This window comes from Oenanthe melanoleuca, chromosome 2 (genome assembly GCF_029582105.1).
Source record: "Oenanthe melanoleuca isolate GR-GAL-2019-014 chromosome 2, OMel1.0, whole genome shotgun sequence".
In the NCBI taxonomy this organism is placed as follows: domain Eukaryota; kingdom Metazoa; phylum Chordata; class Aves; order Passeriformes; family Muscicapidae; genus Oenanthe; species Oenanthe melanoleuca.
This window is the reverse complement of record NC_079335.1, coordinates 2,153,487-2,180,487: the sequence shown is the minus strand read 5'-3', so window position 1 is coordinate 2,180,487 and position 27,001 is coordinate 2,153,487. Positions and strand designations below refer to the sequence as shown.

Genomic DNA, 27,001 nt, shown 5'->3' with positions numbered 1-27,001 from the left:
AGGGCCTGCCTGGAAAGTCGATAAATATGATTTACATCACTGAGGGGTTCAATCTCTTTGATTAAAAAAGGAGATAAAAGATAAAAAAAAAGGGCTGAAAACAAGGGGGAAAAAAAAGAAACTAGTCTAGTGAATGATGGCTCTGCTCATGGCAAGGGGTGGAACTGGATAATCTTTAAATCTCTTCCAACCCAAATAATTCTATGAAATAAAATAATTTGAATGTGCAATACATTCATCTTGGCTCCTTCTTTAAGCTGTCCTGAATAAGCAAATTAAGGACTCCATCAGTCTGGTCACAATAAAAAAAAACAAAATAAAAATTATCAAGTAAAAATTGTCAAGAATGAATGATGTTTCTCTCAGTTCTGTAAGTGCTTGGTCTCATGTGCCTTCCCCACCATTTATGGAATCATGACAGCTGGAAAAGCCCTTTGAGATCATCCAGTCCAGATCCACCACTTAACCCTGTCCCCAATCCAAGCCACATCCATGAGACTTCTGAGCCTTGGCTTCTGGGGATGGTGATTCCAGAGTGTTCCAGTGGTGATTCCACCCTCCCAGTGAAGAATTTTGTCCTCATATCTAAACCACTCCTGGTGCAACCCGAGGCTGTTTCCTCTGTGAATATCTCTGCACTTTGCATCTTGCCCCAGAAAACACAGGGATGGTTCCCACTCTGATTTTGAAGAGGATTTCAGTAGTTTGAGGCAGTTTATCCATCACATCTATTCCAGGTGACTCCTTACTCTGGGAACCAGGAGCAGTAATAAGACATTTTTTGCATTAATTAATGAGTGTAGGTCCAATGATTTGGTCCAAATCTCCTGGGATTTTCATCTGGAGCTGTCAGAAAGTAAGGAAATAATAATGATTACAGTCAAACCTAGAAGACTCTGGGACAAAATTAGAAACCTTATGAGTTTACCTAGCATTACCTAGCATTTTCCAGCCTCATCTTCCTTTCCCACCTCCCATCCCCATCCTGTCCATGTTCCTCCAGTGCAGTTTTGGCCATCACTCCTCATCCCTTCTCCAACAATCTCCCTTTGCCTGTTCTCTCAGACCTCCCTCACTGAAGCAGCCCCTGATCTTGTGTCCTGTGGGAATGGGCTGTGTGGGGATGGATTTTTCCCTCTTTAGTGTTTTTCCTGGTTTTAATTCCCACGGTGTACAGTGGAGTTCTGCCCCCCTCTGCTGGAAGAGCTCAGCACCTCCAGCTGAGCTCAGAACCCTCCAATTTCCTGGATTGGAAGGGACCCACAAGGATCAGTGAATCCAGCTCCTGGCCCTGCACAGAGCACCCCAAAAATCCCATCAGGTGCCTGACAGTGTTGTCCAAATGCTTCTTGAACTCTGGTGCAGCTCTTGCTGTTTGGTTCTGCAAGGATCAGCTTGTCCATGGCACTTTTGGCCATGTCCATAGACCATGAAAAGTCCAAACCTGCTCACCTGTGGCTTCTCTACACTGTCACAGGTTGGGGTGACACTGGATGCACTTTGTCACTGGTCTGACCCCTCAAAGCTTTTTTCCCCTACTTTTTCACTGATTCTGGCAGTTAAGGGCACAGAGTTCAATTGTGGAACCAAATCTCACCTTCAAAATTTCCTTCTCACTCTTGCCAAGAGTTTGTGGTTGGATCAGATGCAAGGAGCTGAAGACTCCAAGGTCTGCAGCTCTCCTTGAGGCATCTTTGGCTTTCAGATCATCTCTGCCTCTCCAACCTGAGCTCAAAAGGGATCTCTCACAAAAGGGAGGTCCATTGGGCATTTATTCCTTGTTGTAAATGGAATAACTCCTTTTGTCTCTCCAGCTGACCCACCCAAGTGCACATTGCCAGTGGCAGCCCACCCTGGACTGTGTTCCTTCATTGGAGAAAGACCAGAGATGGAGCAGGGAATGGGGCAAATCCATCTGAGTGCAAAGATTTTCTGGAAAAGGATTTGCAGAGGCAGAGTCCTTTTCATCCCTGGACTGAACATCTTTGGAGCCAGGAATCTATCTTTTGCTAAAAATAAACTTTTCAGTTTAAAACACCCTGAGCTCCTTTCCTTGACTCCAGCCCAGATAACCCTGGGATGTTTTAGAGGTAATGAACCCTAGGAATTGAGAATGCATCCAGCTCCTGGGTCTCTGCTGGGTTTGGGTGCTTCTCACTCACAAAAGCTCTTTGGTTGTCAAATAGAACTTATTGAGGTTTAGTTTCTCTACCTTGTCCTGTCCTGCCTCAGCTCTTCTGTGAATCTCTCAGACATGGGTGGGGATCTGATTGTCCTCTTTTCAAAGTTTCTCTCAGCTGTACCCAGCAAGAGCCCTGCAGGACCCACAGCCCCACAAAGGGCTGCTTCTCCCAAAATCATGGGCTACATCTGACTCACTTTTAGGGTCTGAACAACAATTTTATGTCAACCACATGCTTTTGCTGAGAAGGAAGATTTTCATAAGCCAGGTAACCCCAATACCCCAGATTTTCAGAGGGCAGTAGATACTCGAGTCACCCATGAACCCAGGAAGAAAGACCAGAAAAATGAAGAATTGAAGCAGATATTTCAAATTTTTATTGTATAAATCTACAAAAGGCTTTGCTACAATAGCAAATCAAGTGTAGCACTATTCTACTGGCAGGCTCTAGTGGCTTGGTGTGATCTTGTAACTCCAACATGACACGTGAGGAATAAACTGCCTGATCCAGTCAGATGCAGGGCAGATGATGTCGGCTTACAAAGACCTTTTGGCTTCAACCCCTACAACCTGCAGCAACTCTATGCATCTGCCTTTTGTACAAGGTTGTTTGAATTAATAATATCTCTAGTAAAAATAAAAACTCTAAAGTAGTTTCATCAGTAAATGCAAAATCGCCTAGGGAGGAAAAAATGCAGTGGTTGAAATCTGCTAAAGTTCCAGAGGTACAACACATCCACACTTCTCATTCATGTGACTCTGCCCCAGGAAAATAAACTACCAGTCCTTCCTGGACAGGCTGGTAATAAAAACCAGGGTGCTACAAGTAAAGCTCCAATTTGCTGGGAGCAGCAATTAAAATAAAATCAGTCCAGGAGATTCAGTTCTGCACATTCCAAAAAGCCAGCTGAAAATGTAAAAGAAAACTCAGGACCAAATGACCAAGTAGCACAGACAGGCTAATTCCCTAAAAAAACAGGAAAAATAAAATGCCTGTTGAGGCAGTCTAGTCCCTTGGAAGAGAATGTGGAAATTAAGCACCTCAAAATCAAATATCATCTAGACCTTGAAATGATGCCTGGGAATCTGCCTTTACATGGTTTTATGGAATTTTCCAGTCCTGGACATTTTTGCTGAGCCTTGTTGGAATGTACCTTATGTCCCTCTGGCTTAATTCAAATGCAACAAAACACCACAGAATTTTGAGTAGTGTGGATTTTTTTGCTCAGCACGCACACACCCCTTCCCCCCACTGACACACACACACACACACACACACACACACACACAGAGAGGACAGTTGGCTCTGGAAGAGATCTTCGGCTGAGAGATGAACCAAAACTGTCTTGTCCAGCTCACTCGAGCTCTTTTTGGGCTCCCTGGGTCTGGATGGAAGCAGTCACTCCAAAGCCAGCACAAGAACCCCAGTTCTTGCAGTAACTCTGGCCCATGCAGACCCAGAGAGCTCCTGCTGCCTCACAAGGCTCCTTGCTGGCCCAGATGTGCAGCTCCAGCGGTTCAGACAAGCATCTGGACCGTGGGATGCTTCTCCAAACTCCGGGAGCCCTCTGAGGTTTGGAAGTGATACCCGTGTGAAATGGAGCAGCCCTGGGCTCAGCAGGGGTGAGTTACAGCCTGGCCAGAGGGGAGGGTTGGTAGCCAAGGCAGGAGCAGCCTCTTGGCAAAGTTCATCAGGAAAGTTTTTTTCAGTGAGGATCTGGTGAAGTTTTTCTTTAGGTGAGTCCCAGCGGCCCCAGATCGCAGAGGTGCAGAATCCTCTCCACAGACACTCAGCATCCCTGCTGTCCCCAAAACCTGCACTTGGTTCTTCTGTTCTGGCCTCTCTTCCCATTCTCAGCACTTTTTTCTCAGGCCTTTCTTTGTCCTGTTGGAAGCAGCTTCCCAGTTTCATTCTGGCTCTCAGCACCTTGAACGTGGCACTGCACTGCATGGGAGGCTCTTTGGTGCATGGTTTGCCCTCTGTCTTCCTCTTCTCCCCTGGGAAAGCTCTTGGACATGGAGAAGGAATCTCAGCAACAGCAGAAGGGATTGCTGGAAAAGGAAAAAACAATGCACCAACTCTGATTAGATTTTTAAATTGGGAAGACAGGGGGAATTCTCAGGAGTTGGGATTAAATTTTGCTGTGCCTGCAGCCGGGAGGACCCACCAGGTGTTGGGGTCTCAGGATTTGCCCATGGTCCAGCCAAGGGAAAGGCACAATGTGCAGTCCCTGGAGCATCAATTACTGGGGCTGGTGCTGGGGTTTTGGCACCAAGAAGCTGAAATGTCACCTCTCTGGTGGTGCCAGGCTGCTGCAGCCACTGGCACTGAGGTGTTTGCACCTGGGCTGTTCAAGATCTCAGGTCAGGGCTCTGGGGAGATTACGGAAGGCCCACAGGGTAATATGGGATGTAATTACCTGTGCCAGTCTTTCCTTCAGGTGGTGGATCTGGCAGCTGGTGGCTGAGGGTGCTGAGAGCAGCTCTGATGTCAGGGCCTTTGCTTGGCAGCTTTTTTTTTTTTCTGTGGCTTTCCTCCCAAACACTGCATGCTGCAAAGTGATTCCTTCTCAGAGGAGGATCTGAGTGAGTCACTGGAAGCAAGAGGAGACAAAGCTTGTAATACAGGGCCAGCTCATCCTCAGCAGTGACTCCCACTCCCCCCCACTCAGCCGGGTCATTAGTGAGAAATGCTCCTTTCTCTGCACACAGAGCTGTTGACAAACTGGGAACGAGTGAGAGGAGAGCTCCCACCGTTCCTGAGCCCAGCTCCCAGCAGGGATGCAGAGCAGATCTGCAGCTCCCCTGGGCTGTGCACGGACCTGGGATGTAGAGACTCAAGCCCAGAGGTTCTCCATGAAGGACAAGGCAGGTGCTAGGGCTGGGCTAATTAAGAAGCTTCCCATCTTTTATCATATTAATCAGAAAGTTCAGGATACTGCCCTCTTTGGAAACTTTTCCCATTCCTGTATTTCCCTTTGCGTGGCTCTCCCTCCCCTTTTCTCCCAACCCAAATGCTTCATATCCCATTTCAGCTGAATTTTTAACCCCAGGCAAGTTTTCTACTCTCTGAGGAGAGAGTGCCAGAGAGCTGCCTTACCTTCAGCCTCCTGGAAGGAGTCACAGCAAAGGCCTTCTGAGCCACCAGTGCCACCTGTCCCTGCTGTGGCAGTGCCAGGAGCATCCCAGGGTCACTCCTGCTGCTGCATCCCTGCTGTTCATTTGGTCTGCTGGTAAATGCAGATGATGCCCAAGATGTGTCCAGCCTCAGGCAGCTTTGGAGAGCCAAACTTGAGGAATGTCTTTCTCCTCTCAGTCCTATCACCAAACACTGGCCAAAGGTGAGTGCTGAGCATTTCCTTCTCAACATGGAAAAAGTCACAAAGTCCAGCTCTGTCTCCATCTGTGGTGAGATGTTGCAGGAATTTCTCTGTGAGCAGACAGCACTCTGTGCTAGGTGCTCCAGGACAGGGATGTCAGGCTTCCCAAGTGCATTTGGAGTCTGTCTGTGTGAGCAGAAACTGTGCTGGGGCACACAGATCCTCTCTTCATTTCTTTTGGCTTTTACATGGCAAAAGCTCCAGTTGTCTCCACATGTCAGCATGGACTCGATTTGCTGCTCTGGGGATATTTTGCTCTGAATTTGGGGTGTGTTTGTTTGTTTCATTCAAAGAGTAAGGATTTATTTCCCTTCCCTTCCCCCAGTCTCTCAAAAGAGCTCTGGTGTCTCCTCTCTCTACCTTAAACACCCTCTCTTCCCTGAAAGGAAGGAGACTGCTCCTTCAATAAATGAGCTCAGAATTTAATTAGAAAATCTGTTTCCTGCTGAATGCACAGGATAATGTGCAGAGAAAGGATGAAATTTGCCTCTGCACTGCAGTGGCCTTGAACTGAAGTGAGCAGAAACTAAGACAAGAAGTAAACCAGTAAGAGCCTCTTCAGAGGAAACACATTAAAGCAGGTATTAGGTGCAGTGAAATGAAAACCACAGAAAATAATCCAGATTCTTAAAGCTTTCAGTTCCTGAAATAATAGGATTTTTTTTTTTTCTTCTTAGAACAAAAAAAAATTTAATCCAAAAAAATTACTTTAATCCTTTGGAGCAAGTAAGAGCAGGAGATTGCCAAGTGAACAGAAACCCAGAGGTTAATCAAAAACAGGCAAGGGTCAAAAGAAAGCTGTCTCCTCAGGACAGGGCCACCCTCTCAGAGGAGGGAGGAGAGAAGGAAAAAGAGAGATGCAGATGGGCAGGAACCCTCCACAGCTGCTGCACTCGCGTGAAGTCCTTGGGAGCCGCCAGCGCCAAGCGGCTGCTCCACTGTTGGGAATTGTCTCGAGTTTCTAGTCAGGGAATTCTCATGAAATTGGCTGTTGCCCACAGTGGTGCCAGCAGGGTCCCAGCAGCAGAGCTGGGCGAGGGGGGCAGCCCCTGTCCCCCTCCACCTCCCTCCCCCCAGGAGCAAAGGCAATCCCTCTGCTCCGGGCTGTTGGACTGAGCGCTCCTCAGGTCTCAGCCAGAACTTCCCTCCAAGGAGAAGCTTCCTAAACAAGCCCCCTTCTCCCTTCCACAGAACCCAGACCCCGCTCAGGGGGGCTCATATGACAGTGGCTGGGGGGCTGGGGGGCTCTGGTTGAGTCCCATTGCTGGGCACGGGGCTGGCGGTGGTGGAGGGGGGCACGGTCTCCACGGAGTCTCCTGGCTGAACCTCAGGGGTCCTCTGTGGGCTGGGCTCCTCAGAGTGCTCCATGTTGCCTTGGACTTCCTTGCCCCTCTGGATCAGCTGCTCTAAGGTCTTGGGCAGGGGGTAGCTCAGGAAACGCTTCAGTTTGGGCTGGAGGGTGCCTACCACGTACTGGATAATCTCCTCCTCATCTGCATCCACATAGAGGGTCTGGTACAGGTCTCTCTTGCGCCAAAGGAACTGATCCAGGGGCTCCCCCTCCTTCTGGGGCAAATCCAGCTCCCTTTTGATAGCATCCCTAGTCAGAGTTCCCTCGCTGTACTGCAGGAACTCCTTCTTGAACTCCACCCAGTTTTTGACGGAGTCCTGCTTGTACTCCCACCACTTTTTAGCTGGGCCGTTCATGTGGTTTTGGATCTGAGACAGCCAGTACTCCTCTGTTCCACCCACCTGCTTCAAGTATTCCTCCAAGTGGCTCAAGAACTCCCGGGGGTCCTCAAACACCTGGGTCTCCACCGGGGAGGCTGGAGCGTCCTCGGACACGGAGACCCACTGGTAGGAATCGTGGCCCTGGGGGATGCTGGGCACCTCCCCGGGAGGAGGGGTCAGGGCATACATCTGGCTCATGTCCAGGGCATAATCATAAATCTCCCCCTCACCTGGCCTTATCTCTGGGCCTCCCACCCCAACAGACACGGTCTGCTTGCCCTGCTCCCCAGGGCAGTATTTGCCCCCCATGGACTCCAGGCGGTCAGCCCATTTTTCCAGGCGGAAAAAGACCTCCTTCCAAACATTCATCTCCCTCTTGACCCACCTCTCCAGGTGGGCAATGGTCTCCTGGCACCTGGCCAGGCAGGCCTTGATGGACTTCTTCCATCTCTGGTTTTCAGTCGGGACGTGGTCCTCTAAGTTGTTCTCCAACTTCCCCACGGATTTCTGCAATCCCTTCAGCTCCCGCTCCACCTGTTTGGAGACCTCAGTCAGGAGGTGCCGGTGGGTCCTCCGGACGTGCTCCAGCATTTCTGCCCTGCACTTCCCTATCTGCAGGATCACATTGGGCTTGTTGGCAACTCCCACGGTGCCCCTGGAAGGAGTGGACGCCCGCGCTGGTGACATTGTCCAGCTGCATGGCTCCGACCGTGCGAGTGGCAAACACGGAAAAAACTGGGTTATAAGCCCTGGCACTAAGGCTGGATCCCAAAAAACCCCCGCCACACCACTTCCTGAGAGACACACAGAGACTTCTAAACCCCCCTCCAAGGACTTTTGGACACAAACACAACCCAATCAGATATCACCGCAGAGCGAGCCGGTTCGGTCCACGTGGATCCCAGAGAGAGTTGTAGGCAAATTTCTCCCGGTGCCAAGCTGGAAACGCGGGTCTCACGTGCTCAGGGGTGTCCCAGAGAGAGCCAGGATCCTCCAGGAACAAGGAGAGGAGTTGGATAAGACGTCCAATCCCGCTGGGAATCCGGAACGCCGCAAAGTCTCCCGCCGGAGAAAATCACACAGAGATGCACAAAGAAGCTGAAAGCTGCAGCAAAAAAAAAAATCCGGATGATTTCTCCTCGGGGGGAAAAAAAACTTGGCGAGTCAAAAAACCGCTTTCACTGGAGATGCTGAAGAGCTGCTTCTCCTCCCTGTCTGAACTGCCACTAGTGCAGGCTCCTCCATCTACTTATACTCCACGCAGCTCAACATGTGGGTGGTGCCCAGCCTCCTCTCGCACTCCCAGCGCTGATTTCATTGGAGGCACAGAGATGCCGGTGTCTGTGGCAACCCAGATTTTGGCAGCCTCCCCTCGCTCGCCACCCCCTCGCTCACGCCCCCAGACTCGACGCGAGAAGCGCTTGAAAAGGTGCTGGAGACAGTTGGAGAGATGGATGAGTAATCGCACCTTCCGCCTCTCGGAGCGCAGGAAAAGCGCTTGTTCCTTCCACAACTCTTTACTCAGCAAGGTCATCATTAGCATGCGGCCCCTGGCAGGGCTCGGGGAGGAATCTGGTGTGTCACACACCCAGACAGACACCCACGGACGCCCCCTGAGAGCACACAGGGCGAGCTCGCTCCTCATGCAAGTGCCTGGGAGTGGTGGTAAATCAGCAGCGAAAAAAAGAAAAAAAAAAAAAAAAGAGAGAGAGATAAGAGAAAGGAAAAGCAAAGAGGAGGGGGGAAGCAGAGGGGGAAACACTCAAAGGAGCCACTTCAGCACAAATTGGAGCGCTCTGGACTTTCTCAGGCTTTGCTAGGTGGGAGTCATCCCCGCGGCTTAATTGCACCAGACCAACCACTATCTTGGGAATGCTGGGTGAGGGAGGGGGACGACATCCTGGTTCTTACACCGAATTAAATCCGCCCATCAAAAGCCTGTTCTGTGCTTAGCTTTGAATCAGATGCTTAATCAGTGAGCCAACCCACCAGCGCAGATGAAGCTACATTTGTTCTTCGCTCCTGACAAGGCAGGAAAAGCCAACCATAAAAGGAGTCTCCGGGTCTTACATAAGGCAGAGATAAAGGATTCCCTAATCCCGGAGTTTCCCCGCCGGAACACCCTCAGAGAGGTGCTGAGGACATCTGGGCCTTCTCACCCCTTCCCAGTGCCAGTGGCCGGGGGCAGCGGGATGCTGATTCATCAGGATAATCTAAAAAGGGGTTTGGAGGCTGTCGGCAGCGGGGTGGTGCTGGGGGTTGCCCTGCCTGTGCTCAGGATGGTGGGCAGTGTGCCAGGGAGCCTTAGGATGGGTCCTGGGTGTTTCCTGGTGGGAATTCAGCCGTCCCAGAGGAGCACAAAGAGGAGGAGGCAGTGAACTCCTGGGTGAGCCCAGGCATTTGGTTAAAGCAGAATCACAAACTGGTGGTGGTTAAGTTGAAGGGCATGAGGGGCAGGGATCATTTTTTTCCTTTTTTCCCCCCTCAAATCTATGTGGTGCAGGAGGGTCTGTGTCTGTTCCCTAGCAGGTGATAGTTCTCAGGGAACAAAAAATTATTTCAAACAGCAGCAGCTGACCTAGAAGGGCTGAATGGTTTGGTTGAAGGGAGGGAGGGACAGTGAGAGGGGAAGGGAACAAAACTCTGAGGATGTAACACAGGGTTCCTAATCCAGCAGCCCCTCCCAGTGCCACTTCTTCCCACATGACTGCCCCTGCCTTGCTTACTTCTCCAATTTCACCCAGTTTCCCTAAGCACAAGATTTTGGGGCAGCTATGTTTGTGCTCAGAACAAGTCAAACATCAATCACCTGAGAGGCTGGGACAGATCTTGAGCCTTTTGTGCTGCAGCCTCAGCACCTCAGTCTGCCTCAAACCTGCTCTGCCAGGAAGAGATAACCTGGATTGGGAGAGGCTCTGCAGCCTTTGTGCCTCTGGATTGGTGCAAAGATATTCCCTGGAGGGTTTTTCACCCAGGAACCCCAGAAATGACCCATAGGATGGGGACAATATAAAGTGCATTAACTGTGCAAGATGACCTGCATTCAGCCTCTCCTTGTCCCATCAAATGCCAGAGCCTGGGATGAAATGGCCCCTAAACCTGCTCCAATAAATGATTCCTTTCCAGGCCCTGCTGCCTCTCTGCTCCTCCCTTACCTTTCAGCTGGGGAGGAATCCTGGGTCTGAGTGGCCTCATTTGACACTTGGCTCTCATTGCAGGATCTCAGCATTGTTGAGGATGAAAGGGACTCGGGAGGTTTCTAGCTCAGCCTCCTACTCCAGGCTGAGTCAGCTGCTGGGTCAGCCAAGATGGTTTCAGACTCTGCAAGCCCCAGGGATGGTGATTGCTCAGAGGGAAAACCTTTTTCCTTGTGCCCAGACTGAGTGTCCTGCTGGGATTTGGCCCTGCTGCCTCTTGTCCTCTCACCAGCTGCCAGAAGATCCTGGTTCTATCTCCTTGATAAGCTCCCCACAGGTACAGGACACTGCTGGTAGGTCCCCCAGAGCCATCACTTCTCCACTGTGTAATCCCACACCAGGCACCAGCTCATCCCAATGGCCTGAACCCATTCCCTGTGATCAGTCTTGTATTAAGAAGCCCAAACCCAACTGCAGCAGCTAAATATGATCTAAATTTCTCTGTCTGGGGCAGGATAATCACTTCCACGATCTCCTGGCTGCATTTATGCTCCTGCAATCCAGGATAATTTTTTTGCTGCCAGGACTTGCTGCTGTATCATCCTCAGCCTGCTGAGCACTCCCAGGTCCAGTTCTCCCAGTCTGTTGCTGCCAGGGACTCGTTTTTTTCCCCAAGAAATTCCAGAATTAGCCCCTGCTGAACATCACCACGTTTCTCTTGGCTCTTCCCTCCAGCTTTTCCAGGTCTCTGGGTTAATCTCATTCAGCCTCCATTCACAGAGCTCTCCCCCTAATCACTCTCCTCCTAATTCTCTGGAGGTGGTGGGGGAAGTGGGAGAATCGAGGACGAATGGGGGTTTTCCTTCTGGACCTGCTGGGGAACGAGTTGCTGATTAAGACATGTGTGATAAGCATTTTCTTTGTATTTCTAATTAAAGCGAGGTGCGTGGGAAGGGGAGGAGGAGAGAGGGGAGCCGGAAGCCAAGGGAGGGGGGAGATGTGGAGTGAGGTGATGGAGAGAGGCAATTTGAGGCAGACAAGCAAATTCCAGGCACGGAGAGGCAGACAGGCAGGGAAGGACAGGATGGGAAGGAGGAAGAATTCCTCTGAGTGGCCACAGGATGTCCGAGATAAGAGGAGCAGAAAGGAAAGTGGGAAGTGAGGATCAGGGAGAGGAGTTTGCTCCAAAAGAGCTCAGCAAGTAAGGAAAGGAGAGAAAATAGCAAAAAGCCACATCTCAGAGCTCAGCAGGGATGGTGTCAACGTGGGTTGTCTCCCTAGAGCTTCCTGGAGAGTTTTAAAGCACCGTAGGCTAGGATCAGATCCAAAAAAAAGTGAGGAGAGAGGAAGGGAAAAGGCAGCAGACCAGTTAAAGGCAGCAAAAGGAGATTGTGGCAGTGAGCAGCAGCTGAGTGTTCCCCTGAGGGGAGTGGGACAGGAATAAAGGGACACTGAGTCACTGGCACCTTCCCCTGTGCTGTCACTTGAGCCTGGCACTCACCCCCTGGCACCAGCTCAGGCTGTGGGCTCTCACTGCTCCTCACCTCAGAGCAAATCTGTTGGGTTTGGGGATTTCTGGGGGGGCTGACAGGCTCTGCCACCTCATCTGGATGAGTGTTCTGCTCAGAGGCTCCTTATGGCAAGAGATGGAGAGCAGCCTGAGCTGGAGCCAGCTGAACCTGGTGGCTGATGAGAAGGGGCAGATCCCGAGGGGAGCTTGGGGAAGGTCCTGGTGCTGCTGGTTTTTGTGCTGCACATGTTCTGAAGAGCTGTGGTGGATGCTGAAGTGCCCTCCTGTGCTGCCAGGGTCCCTCCCCAGTTTCCACTGAGATGTGCATTGTGTTCCTGTCTTTCACCCAGGACTCTTTGAAGCACCTAAAATTGGAAGCCTGAAGCCATGTGGGCAATTCATCCCATATTCTTGCAAGAACTAATATCTTCTAGTGGTGAACAAGGGATTTTCTGCATTATCCTATATTCCCTGTGCTAGAATTTTCCCTTTCCCTTCCATAATTGCTTCCTCTTTGTAGAAGAAAAAAAGAAGAAAATAAGAAAACATTTTCCCCCATCTGCCTCCACATCCTTTTTAATCCCTATTGATTCTCCCACAGCTCACCAGACAAAGCTGCCCAGTCATTTGTTTGGTAGCAAACCCTCAGAAGGAAATAAAATTAGGAAGAAACCAAGGTGTTGGGCTTTTAAACTCACAAGGAATGAAAGGAGGAAAAGAATAGCACATTTAATTTGCACCATACGTCTCTATTCATCCATCTCCAGCTCTGGAACACTTTATTGCACTGGAGCTGGCACTCACAACACAGAGTTTTGCATTCAAAACACAGCTCACAGTCAGTGGGTCTTTTCTTCATGGCCACCCATTGTCCCCCAGGGCACTTACTGGGAGGGTGTGGAAGCAACTGGGAGCCTGAGGGCATCCTGCTATCGATATTACCCCATAATGATCATTGTTGACACTCCTGGTGCAGAATTCTGTGGTATCCCTTTTCATCTGGAAAGCCCTGCTTTGAGGGGAAGATAAAGCACTTTGTTTCCCCACTAAAAATATCTCCTGCGTTTTGTAATTCTCCCCTCTCCTTATTTAACGAGATGTTTGTTATTTTGGTTTCCTTGCTGGGCAGAGGAAACGTTAATGAGTCTCTCCTTGTGCTGCTTTTTGCCTCCTCAAGCCAACCTGAGGCTAAAGCAAGGAAGTCAAAGCAGGTATCAGCATTTTTCACACTCTGCCTTTGGCTGTTATGACCCTCCCGAGGTCAACACAAATAGAAAGACATCTCCAAATGAGCTTCATTTTCCTCCCCTGCACAGCCCTGGCGAGCTGGGAAAACACATTTGTCAAAGGGCCTGGCTCACAACTGGTTTGTGACATTTGTTTTACAGATGAGTTTGGCCCACTTTGGGTCTCACACTTCACTCCTCACCCACCTGCCCCCCTTCAGAGCGTCCTTCTAAGTGTTCTAGTAAAAGTTTCTGATTTTAATGCTTTTGTTTTTAATTTTTTTTTTACTCCTCAGCAGCAAATCACAACTCTGGTAAAAAAAAAAAAAAAAAAAAAAACAACAAAAAAACAAAAAAAAAGGAGAGTGATGGGAGGCCAGGAGAGCTCTGCTCCTCATCACCTGCCAGGATGATGCTCTCACAGAGATCTACAGATCATTTGTGGCTCCCCTGCACCCCATTTCAGTCTGGGTTCCACACTGACACCCCCAGGGCAGAGTGAGAGGAGTGCTGGTGCTGGAGCACTGGGATGTCCCAGGGACACAGGGAAAATAGGGCAAGGTCCTTGCTGGTGGCATCAATCCCATCCTTGGTGATGATTCCCTGGTGACCAAGGGAAGCTGTGCAGCCACAGGTTTTTGGCTGTACCAGCTACTCAGATGATGAGGAGTGAGGGGCTCAGGCTGCTCCAGACCTTTCCTGCTCCTGCTCCTCCTGCTGTTCCTGTGGGTAAATCCGTTAAGTCTCCCTTTCACTTTTCTCAGCACCCACATGGATTTTTCCCCCTGGACTAGAGCACGTGGGAAGGATTTTAGGGGTGGTGGGAGCCTCGTTTTCCACCAGTGAAGCCAGACTGGCTCATGGGGAGATTCCATCAATTTGTCCTGTGTCCATAGGAGAGAATCCTGCCTTGTGGTGAACAGCCAGAGTTCCCATGGAGAATCCACCACAGCCCCTCTTCCACATCAAATTACAGAGTCCTGTGAGTGGCAACACCTCTGTTTCCATGAATATTCCTGAGGAACTAAGGAATGCTCAGGGAAGGCTTTGCATGGGGTACTGCAGGTGTCCTCCAAGGTATCACCCAAACATTTTCCTCCCTGCCTGGACCACTGATCAGTTACTGCCTTGCTGAATGGATGGATGCTTTTCTCTCTTCAGGAACACCTAAGCTCTCACCCCCTAAATGCTTTATTTTCCATCATTTGGGCAGAAAACCCAAAGCATTTCCAAACCTGGTCAGGATTTGGCCACAGAGGTGTCTTTGGACAGAACCTCAGACAGGTTTAAAGCAATGCTCTGCTTAATTTAGCACCAGGATTTCAACCCAAGTGTGCTTAGTGCTGGGACATTCCTAAAAGTGAAGGGAAAACCTCAGTGCTTTATTGTAACTCATTTGTTGGGCATGGTTTGTACCCATCTCTGAACAGGGATGTGCATCTGTCCCTTTGCACTGGGCTCCACTGGGGCATTCCAGGGGACTCTGAGGGGACAAGGAGCCTTTCCACAATCACAGCAGGACACCAGGCTGCTGTTCCCAGCCCAACCCATGTCCCCAGAGCTCTGCCAGATCTCAGCTCCCTGCTCTCACAGCCATCACCACTGTGAAGACACAAACTAGGCTCTCCTCTTTTTTAGCACCTCTATCCCAAGCTGTGGCTCAATTTGCCTTTTTTCCCCACTTTCCATATTGCTTCTCCTTCTTCTAAGCTGTTTCCCTTATTTTTATCCCCACCAAGCATTGCTGTTAACAAAAGATTTCCTCTAAGCATCCTTGCTAATCTCCCCTATTCACAGGGAGCTACAGCTGGAGTCAGTGCAGAAGTTTTGTCCCCTTGTCCCAAGAAAAAATCAGAGCATCTGCCTCAGTGGCAAAGGGGCTCCTGCACAATAAGAACAGCAGAGGTGATGCAAGGTCACTTCTGGAATAAAGGGAGCCTCATTCAGCACATCCTCATCCCAGCCCAATTCTACCAGCGTTCCCATTTCCTTTATTTAAGTACCTGTAAATGAGAGATGGATAATTAGAGCCAGCAGGGAAGCTTGAGGGAAACAGAAGAATGTGAAAAACAAGCAGCAGACTGCTCTAATTTCTTCCTTCCAAATCTAGGAGGCCCCAAACGTCACTAAAAGCTTTATTAAAACAGGGGTGGGAGGAGCTGGGGAGTGAGTTGCTGTGGAAAGATTTCCAGGAGTTCCTTGCTCCAAAAACCCCTCACAACTCCTCAGAACATCACTTCCCCAGCACTGAACACAACTAACACAACTCCTTGGTAGTCTCAGGCTGGAGGTCATAAAATAGAAAATACTAGGAAAGTTTGGGTTGGAAAGGAGCTTTGATGGGCATCTTGTTCCAAATTTTCCATGGCACCTTCCATTAGTCCTGGCTGTTTCAAGCCCCATCCAACCTGGCCTTGATATCCCAAGGATGGGATACCCACAGGATTAGAAGCATAAATTTGGAACAGGAGTGATCCTGGCACCAATCTCCTCCTTGTCCTCACAAGAATTTATTCCATCTCCCTTGTCCTCAGATTATCTTTCAAGAGGTCATATCTGGGAAAAAAAAAAAGCTGCTGATGGAAATTTTTGCCCCCATAGATCTGTTGAATTTTAGCAAGACCAAGAGGGGAAGGGAATAATAAAGAAAACAAGGAGGGGGGAAGGGAGGGGGGAAAAATGAGAAAGAGAGGGAAAAGAGGAATAAAAAGGAAAAAAAAAAGGGGGAAAAAGGGGAATGGAAAAAAAAAAAAAAAAAAGAAAAAAGAAAAATCTAATACAGTGACAGCTGGAGTTACTTGAGCCTGATTTTAGTGAAAGACCCATAAGGATTGAAGAATTTTTTGTCCATGTCCCTCAGCCATGATGTGGGCCAGGAAGATCCCACTGCAGGGCAGTCAGGGAGGGATGGGCAGCACTTCCCTGGGCTGGGCTCCTGCTCCCAGCCTGGCAGTGCTGGGGAGGCTGAGGCAGCACATCCCAGCACAACGGGATGGAGCTCTGCATGGATCCATGGAATGCTGCAACAGAGAAGGGGGAGGGATTTGGGGAGGGTGATGCAGGGATGTGGGGATGGAGTGATGCAAGGATGCAGGGATGCAGGGATAGAGGGATGTGGGGATGCAGGGATGCAGGGATGCAGGAATTCAAAATAGAGGAATAGAGGGATACAAGGATGCAGGGATACAGGGATGCAGGGACGCAGGGATAGAAGGATGCAGGGATACAGGGATACAGGGATACAGGGATACAGGGATACAGGGATACAGGGATACAGGGATACAGGGATACAGGGATACAGGGATGCAGGGATACAGGGATACAGGGATACAGGGATACAGGGATGCAGGGATACAGGGATACAGGGATACAGGGATACAGGGATACAGGGATACAGGGATACAGGGATGCAGGGATACAGGGATACAGGGATACAGGAATACAGAGATGCAGGGATACAGGGATACAGGGATGCAGGGATACAGGGATACAGGGATACAGGGATACAGGGATACAGGGATGCAGGGATACAGGGATACAGGGATACAGGGATACAGGGATACAGGGATACAGGGATACAGGGATACAGGGATACAGGGATACAGGGATGCAGGGATACAGGGATACAGGGATACAGGGATGCAGGGATACAGGGATACAGGGATACAGGGATACAGGGATGCAGGGATACAGGGATACAGGGATACAGGAATACAGAGATGCAGGGATACAGGGATACAGGGATACAGGGATGCAGGGATACAGGGATGCAGGGATGCAGGGATACAGGGATACAGGGATGCAGGGATACAGAGATGCAGGGATACAGGGATACAGGGATACAGGGATGCAGGGATACAGAGATGCAGGGATACAGGGATGCAGGGATACAGGGATACAGGGATGCAGGGATACAGGGATACAGGGATGCAGGGATGCAGGGATACAGAGATACAGGGATGCAGGGTCATTTATCCAGCCCTGCCGACTCTTTCCTGCCCATGGCTGTCCTCTCTCCCCTCTCTCCCCTCTCTCCCCTCTCTCCCCTCTCTCCCAGGGCAGGACCCCCGCGCTGACCCTCCCGGAGGAGCCTCAGCCCCCGCTGCGGGGAGGATGAGCTATCCTGCATTTCCCACCTCGCTCCCCCCGTTTTCTCTTTTCCAGCAGCCGGGGCGGGAGGGGTGGGCAAGGCAAAGCAGCAGCTCGGCTGTAATTGAGGAGAAGGCGACGGTAGAGCATCCATCCCTGCAGGTACCCGGAGAGCCATGAGCCATCCTGGGATGAGACAGCGGGGTGGGCGGGATGCGGGGGAGGAGGGGGAGTGGGAGAGGGAGCGGGGCAGACAAAAGGGATGAGTGGTGTGTGTGTGTGTGTGCCGGGGATCTGCCGCACGCTGCTGCCTTTCTCCACCTGCCTGCCAGCAGGGAAGGGAGGCAGATGCCGGGGGAGCTTTCCAGGGGGTGAAAATGAGCCACGGCAGCACCCCCAAGGCATGGCTAAAATAAGGGATGCTGTGGGCATGGCTCCCCAAATGTGTGCCCACTCTGGGGGGGTTAGAGCCAGGTTTTCTCATCTTCTGGAGATGCAGCAGGGAGGGGGGAGAGTCCCTGCAGTGCTTTGCTCAGAGCCAGGGAGGCTCTCTGAAGGTACCATGCAACCCTAGAATCCTAGGAGTTAGGTTGGGATGTGTATAAAAGATAATCTCACTCCAACCCCCTGCTATCATCTTCCTCTAGACCTGCTCAGAACAATGTTTGGGGTTTGTGACAGAGGGGGAAACCCTAAGATTTGGAGTCTTATGTCCTCCACAATGCACACAGATCCTCCCTTCCCATCCACTGCTGGTTCTTCAAAATCCTGCAATTCCCTCCCCAAGTTTTGTGAGGGTGACACAGCCTCAGCAGGACACTCCCAGGTTTCTGTCAGTGGTCATGCAGGGAGTTACTGAATGTGAAATCTCTGCCCAAAGCTCGAGTTTAAGTGGGGATGAGGAGGTGAGGGTTGTATTAAAATCGTGTTTATCACTTACATAGAATCAGAGAATTGTTACTGTTGGAAAAGACCTCTGAGATCACTGGCAGAGGTTGTGCAGGGATTCTGTGTCTGCCACATCCCTGGAAGTGTCCAAGGCCAGGTTGGTTGGGGCTTGGAACAACCTGGGACAGTGGAAGGTGACCCTGCCACATCAGGGGATGGCACTGGGTGATCTCTAAGTTCCCTTCTAACCATTCTGTAATTCAATGATCATCAAGTCCAACTATGGACCCAGTATCACCACTGTGTCCACCACTAAACATGTCCTCAAATCATTAATAAAGAGACTGGTTTTGTCCAAAATAGACATGGGATAGGCTTTCCTCTCCAGGAATTTTGGGAAAACATGTCCAGAGCACCTCTCTTTTAACTGGGGATTTTTAATGGATTGTGATTTCTTCACAGCTGAAGAGTTCTGACCCCCACATCAGCAACTACCCAACTTCTTCAGGAGCTTTGCATTTTGGATAATAATAAACATCCATCAGGCCAGACCAAGGTATCAACCTGACTGTCCTAAACCTTGGAACACACACCCCAGGCTGTGCATCCCAGGTGTCAAACATCTGACAACACCAGAGAATTGTTTAGGTGGGAAAACACCTCTTAGATTGTGAAGTCCAACCATTAAACCAGCTCTGGCCATGTCCCCAAGTGCCACATCTACACATCTGTTCCATCTCTCCAGGACTCCAGGGCTGGCACAGGCAGCCTGCTCCCACACCCAGCTGTGCACATCTCCCTGGCTGTGCACGTTTGGTCACACAGAGCACTGAGATGCCACCAGGAGTGACCAAGTCCTGCTCTGACCCAGAGGGGCCTCATCAGAATTTCACCTAAGGCACAGATGTCCCAACCAAGGAGGGATCTGAACTCACCACACCCAGGCTGACCAACCCCTAAGAGCACCTTATTTCGTTTCTCAGCCCCATAATTTCCCCTCAGGCTATTTGGTCTGGATGAATTTGTGATTTGCATTGTAGTCTTGTGGGTTTAGAGGAGACCCTTGAGGCTCAAAAATTATCCAAGAGATTTTCAGGTAGGGTCTTTCCTGATCTCTGCAAAGACCCTCCCTCTCCTTAATTTGGGTGCTGAATGGCCAGCACAGAACTTTTTTCCTCCTCTCTTTTCCCCAAGTACTTGTACAAGATTGCCTGTGACATTTGGAGCAGCTAAAATTATCTCAATTAAATATCTCCACTGTTTTCCCTTTGTTCTCTTTTCCTTTCTAGTTCTTTCCTTCCAGACAGCTGGAACATGTTCTTTAGACACTCTTTAAAGACAAAAGGAAAAAAAAAAACTCTCCCTACCCCAAACATCCAACAACTAAAACTCACATAGCTTCAGCTCAGCTTTATTTAGAAACACGGTTGAAATAAATGTTGTGAAGAATATTTTATGTTGCTCCAGAATTCATGCACAGGAGACAGGGAGTGGTCTCATCCTGCCCAAAAAAGTCATTCCTTTGTGGATTGCAGTGCTGGTGGAGGTGTGGGAGAAAGGGATAAAGGGTTGTGCACTGATTTTTGGGGATATTTGGTACCATGAGATAAAACACAGCATTTTTGGCCTCTGTGATGTCCCTCCCTTTGCCCACATGCTCACAATGACAAGGCTTGGCCCTGTGGACTGACCTTTCATCTCTACAAATTCCCTGCCAATCTGTTCTGGGAGAGAAAATTCCTTCCCAGCATGAAATTTGGCAGCTGCCTCATCCCTGTGCCTGAAGCATGAATCACCAGAGTTAAGTAACAAACCCATTTATACATCAAGACACGATCACTGTCCAAGCAATCATTCTGTGCTTTTCAATGTGAAGCCCATTATTTGTAGATTCTGTTTATACTCATCTTTCCCCCCTCCTCTTTTCTTCCATTATTTTTTTCCCCTGTACCTTCTGGATGTTTTGCAAAACAACTAAAAACTTCAGAATGAGGCTGGGATGTTAAGCAGAGGCAGAAAATATATCTCAGCCCCCAAGAATGGTTGTTTACTATTAATTTCTAGGAGTTTCTGGGAAATCTCTCAGGGAACCTCACCAAAGAATGTTTGGCAAGAAAAATTGGTTCCCTAATGAGGTTCTGGACCACCTGGTTTATGTATTAATATCTTATAAATATATTTACACACCCCTACACACTTTAAAACACCTGTTATTTTTACAAATATTTTCTTGGTGCTGCTCCTCTGTCTTTTTAGCACCTATTTCATTCCTCTGGTCTACTGATAGTTATTAAATAAGTGATTCCTGAATGTGTTTGGTTTATTCTGCTGAAAATGAAGTTTTGCTGGGTTGGAATAGCAGTGATCCATACTGGAGGGAAGATCTGGGAAGGCTCTGAGAGTCTGGGGGAGCAGAGCAGGATCTGCCAATATTATTAAGGCTGGGGAAAGCAGCAGGATTTGAGCTGAACTGCAGGATTGCAATATTCAGGAATATTAGTGTCTCTCTTCTTTTTTCCTCTGTCTTCAGTCAGAGTAGAGATTGAAGCATGAGAAACAGGATTTTTGTGTTTGGACCCAGTTCTTTATTAATTCTTATCTATAATAAAGAGAGTTCTGCAGCACCTCTAGCTAACAAGCTAAAAGTGAGAAAACGGAGCTGCATCTTGCTTGTTACAAGGCATTTTAAGGCCTAACTATCCAATTAAAAGCTAACATCTATATTATTTATACCTTTGACCCAATAACCAAACACGTGACCTGCATTGCAGCACTTTCTATCCAATTAAAAAAGTACCACCTAAAACCAAGAAGAAGAAGGAACAGAAGGAAGAAGAACCAACATCCAAGAACCTCCATCTTGTCCCATACCTGTATTCTAAAACCCCAAATTCCAAACCTTTCACCGTGTAATATTACACACTTATATTCAAATTACACATCTGTGATTCCAGCTCCATCACTCAAATTTGGAAGCCTTCTCCAAGGCCTCAGGTCAAAAGCAGTGTTCTTTACAGAAAATTCATAACTCTCAGGTTTCAGGGTTCCAGCACAGGAACTGGCACAAAACAAATTCAGGACAAGGTTTGTGTTGCTCAGTGCTTGCTCCAAGGCTCTCAGACGAGGTTCCTCCTGCTGCCTGCTCAGGACACAACCACACACATGGGCACTGCCTCTCTTTTCCACAGAGCTGAGGTGCCCTCAGCAAGCTCAGGAAGTTCTGCCTAAAACACATTCTTTGTCTGAAACCTGAACACACACCTCTGCTTTTCCAAATTTGCTCTTCCACCCCAAGTGGAATGCAGCTGTGGCTGCCCCATCCCTGGAGGTGTCCCAGGCCAGGTTGGACAGAGTTTGGAGCAGTGGAAGATCCATGGCAGGCAGATGGGAATGAGATAATTATTAAGGTCCCTTCCAACCCAAACCATTTGAGGGTTCTAAGATCACTCAAGTCTCTCTTTGAGAACATTTCTACAAAAGACTAAAGCATTGCTTTTCTTAGAAAAAAAAAAAGGATTTAAACTTGGGGAAGAACTTAAATTCCAGGTCTAAAGTTTGTTCTCACTGATCTTCCCTAACAGTGAGTTTGTGGGTACTTCAAATTTCACTTTTGAATTGCAAATATTCACCCAGGCCCTGATTATTTCTGCATTCCTCCATCCAAGGTCTGTGTTTCCAGCACAGGGATTCTGCACCTCAGGACAGCAGAGCTGTCATTCATATTTTAAAAATTTAAATAACCCCTAGTGCCATCCCCCTGAATGATGGACTGACAATCTCAGCATCTTTTAGACATCAGGAGGGAGAGGGAAGGGCTGTGTGACAGGCAGAGTTTGGCAGCTGGGCTTCATTAACTCTGTTTTTCAGAGCTGCATTTTGTGTTTCCAGAATAACAATGATGTTATCCCAGGCCTCATCTTCCATCCCCTCACAGCCATTGTGGTGGCAAACACCCCCAGTGCCCTTTGGGCCATTATCTCCTTCTTTCCCTAACATATTAAACTGCCATCAAAGAGGAGTTTTGCAAATATGGTTTGTTGCCTATTGGAGCCTTACATTTCAGAGGTGCTGCTGCTGTTGCATTTTTTCTACAATTTTATTTTCAAGCAGTCCATTTTTTCCTTAATGGGCTCACTTGGGGTCTGTTCAACCAGAGGGGAAAATGGAGCTGAGCAAACTTCCTGCTGAGAGACCTTTACAAACCTCAAGAAACCTTTCTCAGAAACAGGAGTTTCACGTTCTTAATGAGATCATTTTCATAAAAGTCTGGGGAAAGAGCAGAGAGAGAAAATAGTGACAACAAAATAGAGATAATCACTAAAATGATTTTCAAGTAAACCAGGAGCCCTCTTGGTGTAATGAGACAGAAAAATTTCAAGAAGCCTAGAGGAAGAACATGTGTTTTTTTATGACACATCAGAGCCAAGTCAGGGAGTGAAAAGCAGTCACATCCTAAGCCTGCAGCTGGATGTCACCCCCTGGTGCAGAGCTGGGCACAGAGTGGGGAAATGGGGCAAAATCCCATCAGGGGCAGAGTTTGGTGCAGGAAAAACTAAAATGGGTGGCAAATTTGATGTGCTGGGTTGGGTGAAACAGGTCACCTCTCTGTGCCTCCTCCTGGGTGATGCCCTGACCTCAATTTAAAGAGAGTGAATTCCATGAGAGGTGGTGAATCCAGCCTGGAGCACAAAGGCCAGCACAGCTCTGGACAGGGACAGGAAGGTTGGGATAATTTGATGGTAACTCTCAGCAAATCATGGAATCACAGAATGGCTTGGAAATGGGTTGGAAAGGACCTTAAGGATCATCCAGTTCCACCTGTGAAGGGACACCTTCCACTACCCCAGGGTGATCCAAACCCCATCCAACCTGGCCTTGGGCACTTCCAGGGATGAGCGTCACCACTCTCAGCCAAGAATTTCTTCCTAATCTCTAATCCCTAATCTAAATCTACTCTTCTTCATTTTAGGGCCATTCCCCCTTTCCTGTCACTCTTGTAAATGGTCTCTCTCCATTTTTTTGTGGGCTCCCATCAAATACTGGACAGCCACAGTTAGGTCACCCCACAGTCTCTTCTTCTCCAGGCTGAACATTCCCAATTCTCTCATTTTTTTTTTTTCCTCTCAGCAGAGCTGCTCTGTCCCTCTGATCACCTTGGACTTGCTCCAACAGCTCCACATCCTTCCTGTGCTGGGACCCCAGTGCTGGATTCAACATTCCAGGTGGGATCTCTCCAGGCTGGAGCAGAGGGACAAAATCCCCTTCCCCACTTGCTGCCTGCCTCTCTTTGGATGCAGCCCAGCACAATCAGCTCTCCAGCTTGCATGGATGCAATTCCACAACCTTTGGCAGCTGCTTCTGCCTGATGGCAGATGGATATTTGAGAAAGAACAGGCAGATCAGGCTGGAAAACTGGGAAAAAAAAAAAATGGGAGGAGGGAAAGCAGGGACAGAGGGATTGCTGTCATCTGTTTGTCATGGCCAGAGGCTGGGACACCAGTGGGAGTGGTGATTCAACACTTGGCTGGTGGCAGGAGGTGACACCCCCAGCACATCTCTGCCCAGCTGACACCACCCTGCTGCCTCCAGAGCCAGAGTGTGAGGACAAGGAGGTGCCAGAGATGGACAGGAGAACATCCACCTCAAAAAACAGCATTTCCCATGAGTTAGTGCCAAAAAAAGGGGGGTGTTGTATCACCAGATGCTCTCCTGATCTCCAGAGATCTGTGGCTCAGGCCCTGCATGAACCAAAGCAGGAAGGTCCATATTTACAAATTTACATATTTATTTTTGCTGGGTTTTTTTTCCTCCATAAATCTTCCCAGTCATCTTTTAGATATTTTGCAGTTTAGGGATCTATAATAGCACAGATAACCAGACACCATGTGAGGAAAATCCTTCTTTTTCTTTGTTCCAAGCTTGAAACTTGCTCTTTTCCAATGATAACCTTTAGTTCCTGCATCAGAAGAATCAATAAGCCATCCCACCCTAATGATTCCTCTCCAGATCCTAAAATAACCTTTCTTTCTCTGGATCCTGTAAAATCCTTCCCTTTACTCTTTCTTTTCCTTGGCTAAACAAGGTTTACACAGCAATTCCTAGTGCAGAAGGCACTTTATTAATCCTTTCCATTGGTTGGTTTGGGCTTTTTTTCCACATCCTTCATGGGATGTGAAAAACAATGAAAATCATAGGACCAAAAAACACCCCAAAGACTAAACAAGATATAAATAACACAGGAGGATTTTTTTCAGAGGGAATTTGGGCAGGGGAGGGAGGACAACAGGAGATATCCCAATATTTCACTCCTCCTTCCACTTCATTCTCTCCCTACAGAGCTCCAGCCCTGAGGTCTGAACTGAGCTGGAAAAACAGCTTTAGTTTCTTCCTCTTCAACAAGGAAAAGTCTGATCTTCCAACTTCTTCCATGTGACTCGTCAAACTGGCACCACAAATCTGACTCCTGATGACTTTGCCCACAGACTTTCAGTTCTGGTGTTTCACCAGCTGAAAAAACCAAGTTCCCAGCCAGTCAGCTCCTCAGACTTCTAATTTAACTGCAATGTAGCACTTCCTGCAAGGCTTGTTCTTTATCAGATTCTTCACTTCCATCCTTTCCATCAACACTGCTGAGCATTTGTGGAGCTGCAGCACAGCTCAGCTTTCCACAGGAATTTCATACCCAGCTGAAGCTTCAGTATTTCCAGCAAGGCAGAGTGGGCTGTCAAATACCACACTTTCCACGTTGGGATCATTCCTTCCTGTCTGAGGAAAGCTGGTGGGAAGCCACTTTCCTTGACAAGGAGAAAGCTGCTGAGGCAAAAATGGGACAGCTGGAGAGGCAGAACCAAGTCCATGTGAGCCAGGCATCCACATCTTCCCTTTCCTGGGGAGAGCTGCAGATGGATCCTGGTCACCCACTGAGAGCCATCAGCACAGGGATGGTGGAGGGGCAGATTCGTTCAGCCTCTGGGAAAACTCTGGAGCCTCCAGCTTCAAAAGGATGTGGAGCTGCTGGAATGAGTCCAGAGGGGTCACAGAGATGCTCCAAGGGCTGGAGCCAGGCTGGGAGAGCTGGGAATGTCCAGCCTGGAGAATAAAAGGCTCCAGGGAGAGCTCAGAGCCCCTTCCCGTGCCTGAAGGGACTCCAGGAGAGCTGGAGAGGGACTTGGGAAAGTGACAGGACATAGGGAATGGTTTAAATTGACAAAAGGCAGGGCTGGACTGAATTTTAGGAAGAAAATCTTGGCTGTGAGGGTGGTGAAGCCCTGGCACAGGTTATCCAGAGAAGTCTGGAAGTGTCCAAGGCCAGGCTGGACAAGGCTTGGAGCAGCCTGGTCTAGCAGAATGTGTCCTGGGCCATGGCAGGAGGTGGAACTGCTTTAAAGTCCTTTCCATCCCAGACCATTCCTTGTTTCTATGAAGATCAGCTTGGCCAGGTGCTACCACTGCAAATGTGGCTGGAAGAATAATTCCAATCTTGGGTATGTACCACCATAGCATCCTCATTGGAAGACCTTTGACAATTGTTAAACTTTCTAGGGTCTGATAATTCATGTTTGGGCCAGGTGTTCATATATTGAAAAGAGTCAAATGTCCACTGAGCCAGTTTGAGTGGCAGAAGTCTGAAATCTCATCATGTTCCAACAGGTTTTGGGAAAATTGTAGCCATGGCAGAGCTGAAGTAGCTCAGCTGGGAGAGCGTTAGACTGAAGATCTAAAGTCCCTGGTTCAATCCCGGGCTTCAGCAGAGTTTTCCTGCACTTTTGTGTGCCCTGGGCTGGCTCTGCAGTGCAGGACACACCTGGACATCCAGGACAGAGCCCAGCCCAGGGCCAGCAGCACTGGAGGGAACTGGAGCATCTCTGCTGTGGGGAAAGGATGAGGAGCTGGCACTTGAGAGAGCCTGGAGTTCCCCTTCTTAGACACATCCCCATATTCCCACCTGGAAGTGGTCCTGGGCAAGGGGCTGCAGGTCCTGCTTGAGCAGGGCCTTGGACCTCAGCCAGTCTGAGCCTGTGAAACAGGGACAGGGTTTTACAATTCAAATATTTCAGCAAAAATCGTGATATAATTGATTTTTGTTCCTTCCAGGGCCTGTTCCCAGTCTGATTTCATGGACTGCCCTGAGAAGAGTAGAAAGGTTTACCCACAGGAAATCAAAACTGGGTTTTGAGAATAGGAAAAACCCCTTATCCATTTTTAGCATCAATCACAACTAACCTTGAAGCAACCCCATCTCCCTCAAATTTGTATTTTCCAAGCTGAAGGGTTCCAGTGTGTTTACCTGTTGTTTATAGGGAATTGATTCCTGACATCAGGGCTGAAGTAGCTCAGCTGGGAGAGCGTTAGACTGAAGATCTGAAGGTCCCTGGTTCAATCCTGGGCTTCAGCAGAGTTTTAGGGCTGGGACTCGATGATGCATCCCTGGAAGTGTCCAGGAAAGGCTGGACATGGCTCAGTGCTCTCAGTTGACAAGGATGTGATGGGCCAAAGCTTGGACTGTCTTGGAAATTATTTGCAATCTTAATGTTTCTATGATTTTATCCTTTGGTCCTTGCAGCTCAGGGCACTCTGTGATTCCCTGATGAAGTTTTCTATTCTCCTGACCATTTCCTATATTTACCCTGACCCTTGTCAAATGATGTTCAATGTGCTGACACCTCACTAAACTGAGTAACTCTGCTTTGTGTTTGCACCTTTGTCCCTTTCTAATTCCTGTTCCATGGAGCCTTTTAGGCAAACACCAGAGACAGGACATGCCAAAATGTCCAAAAGACAAGTGAGAATCAAACCCTTGACCTTCTCAAGATCAACCCCAATGCTCTTCTTCATAGCAGGACAGGGACTCTTCTTTC

The 27,001-nt window shown here is 48.8% G+C and overlaps 1 protein-coding gene and 2 non-coding genes across 3 annotated transcripts; 2 read left to right on the top strand and 1 right to left on the bottom strand.

Annotated features, from left to right (window-relative positions):
- Positions 1-2,536: 2,536 nt before the first annotated feature.
- ARC (activity regulated cytoskeleton associated protein) lies at positions 2,537-8,488 on the bottom strand. The gene is given in 4 exon segments (XM_056485663.1): positions 2,537-4,234; positions 4,603-4,776; positions 5,283-7,933; positions 7,935-8,488. Coding segments are annotated over 2 exon segments (1,215 nt in total). The 5' UTR covers positions 7,994-8,488; the 3' UTR covers positions 2,537-4,234; positions 4,603-4,776; positions 5,283-6,777.
- A 17,333-nt stretch (positions 8,489-25,821) lies between these two features.
- TRNAF-GAA (transfer RNA phenylalanine (anticodon GAA)) lies at positions 25,822-25,893 on the top strand. Its single transcript has one exon. It is a non-coding gene; the product is annotated as a tRNA-Phe (tRNA).
- Positions 25,894-26,465: 572 nt separating this feature from the next.
- On the top strand, positions 26,466-26,538 carry TRNAF-GAA (transfer RNA phenylalanine (anticodon GAA)). Its single transcript has one exon. It is a non-coding gene; the product is annotated as a tRNA-Phe (tRNA).
- The last annotated feature ends 463 nt before the right edge of the window (positions 26,539-27,001 follow it).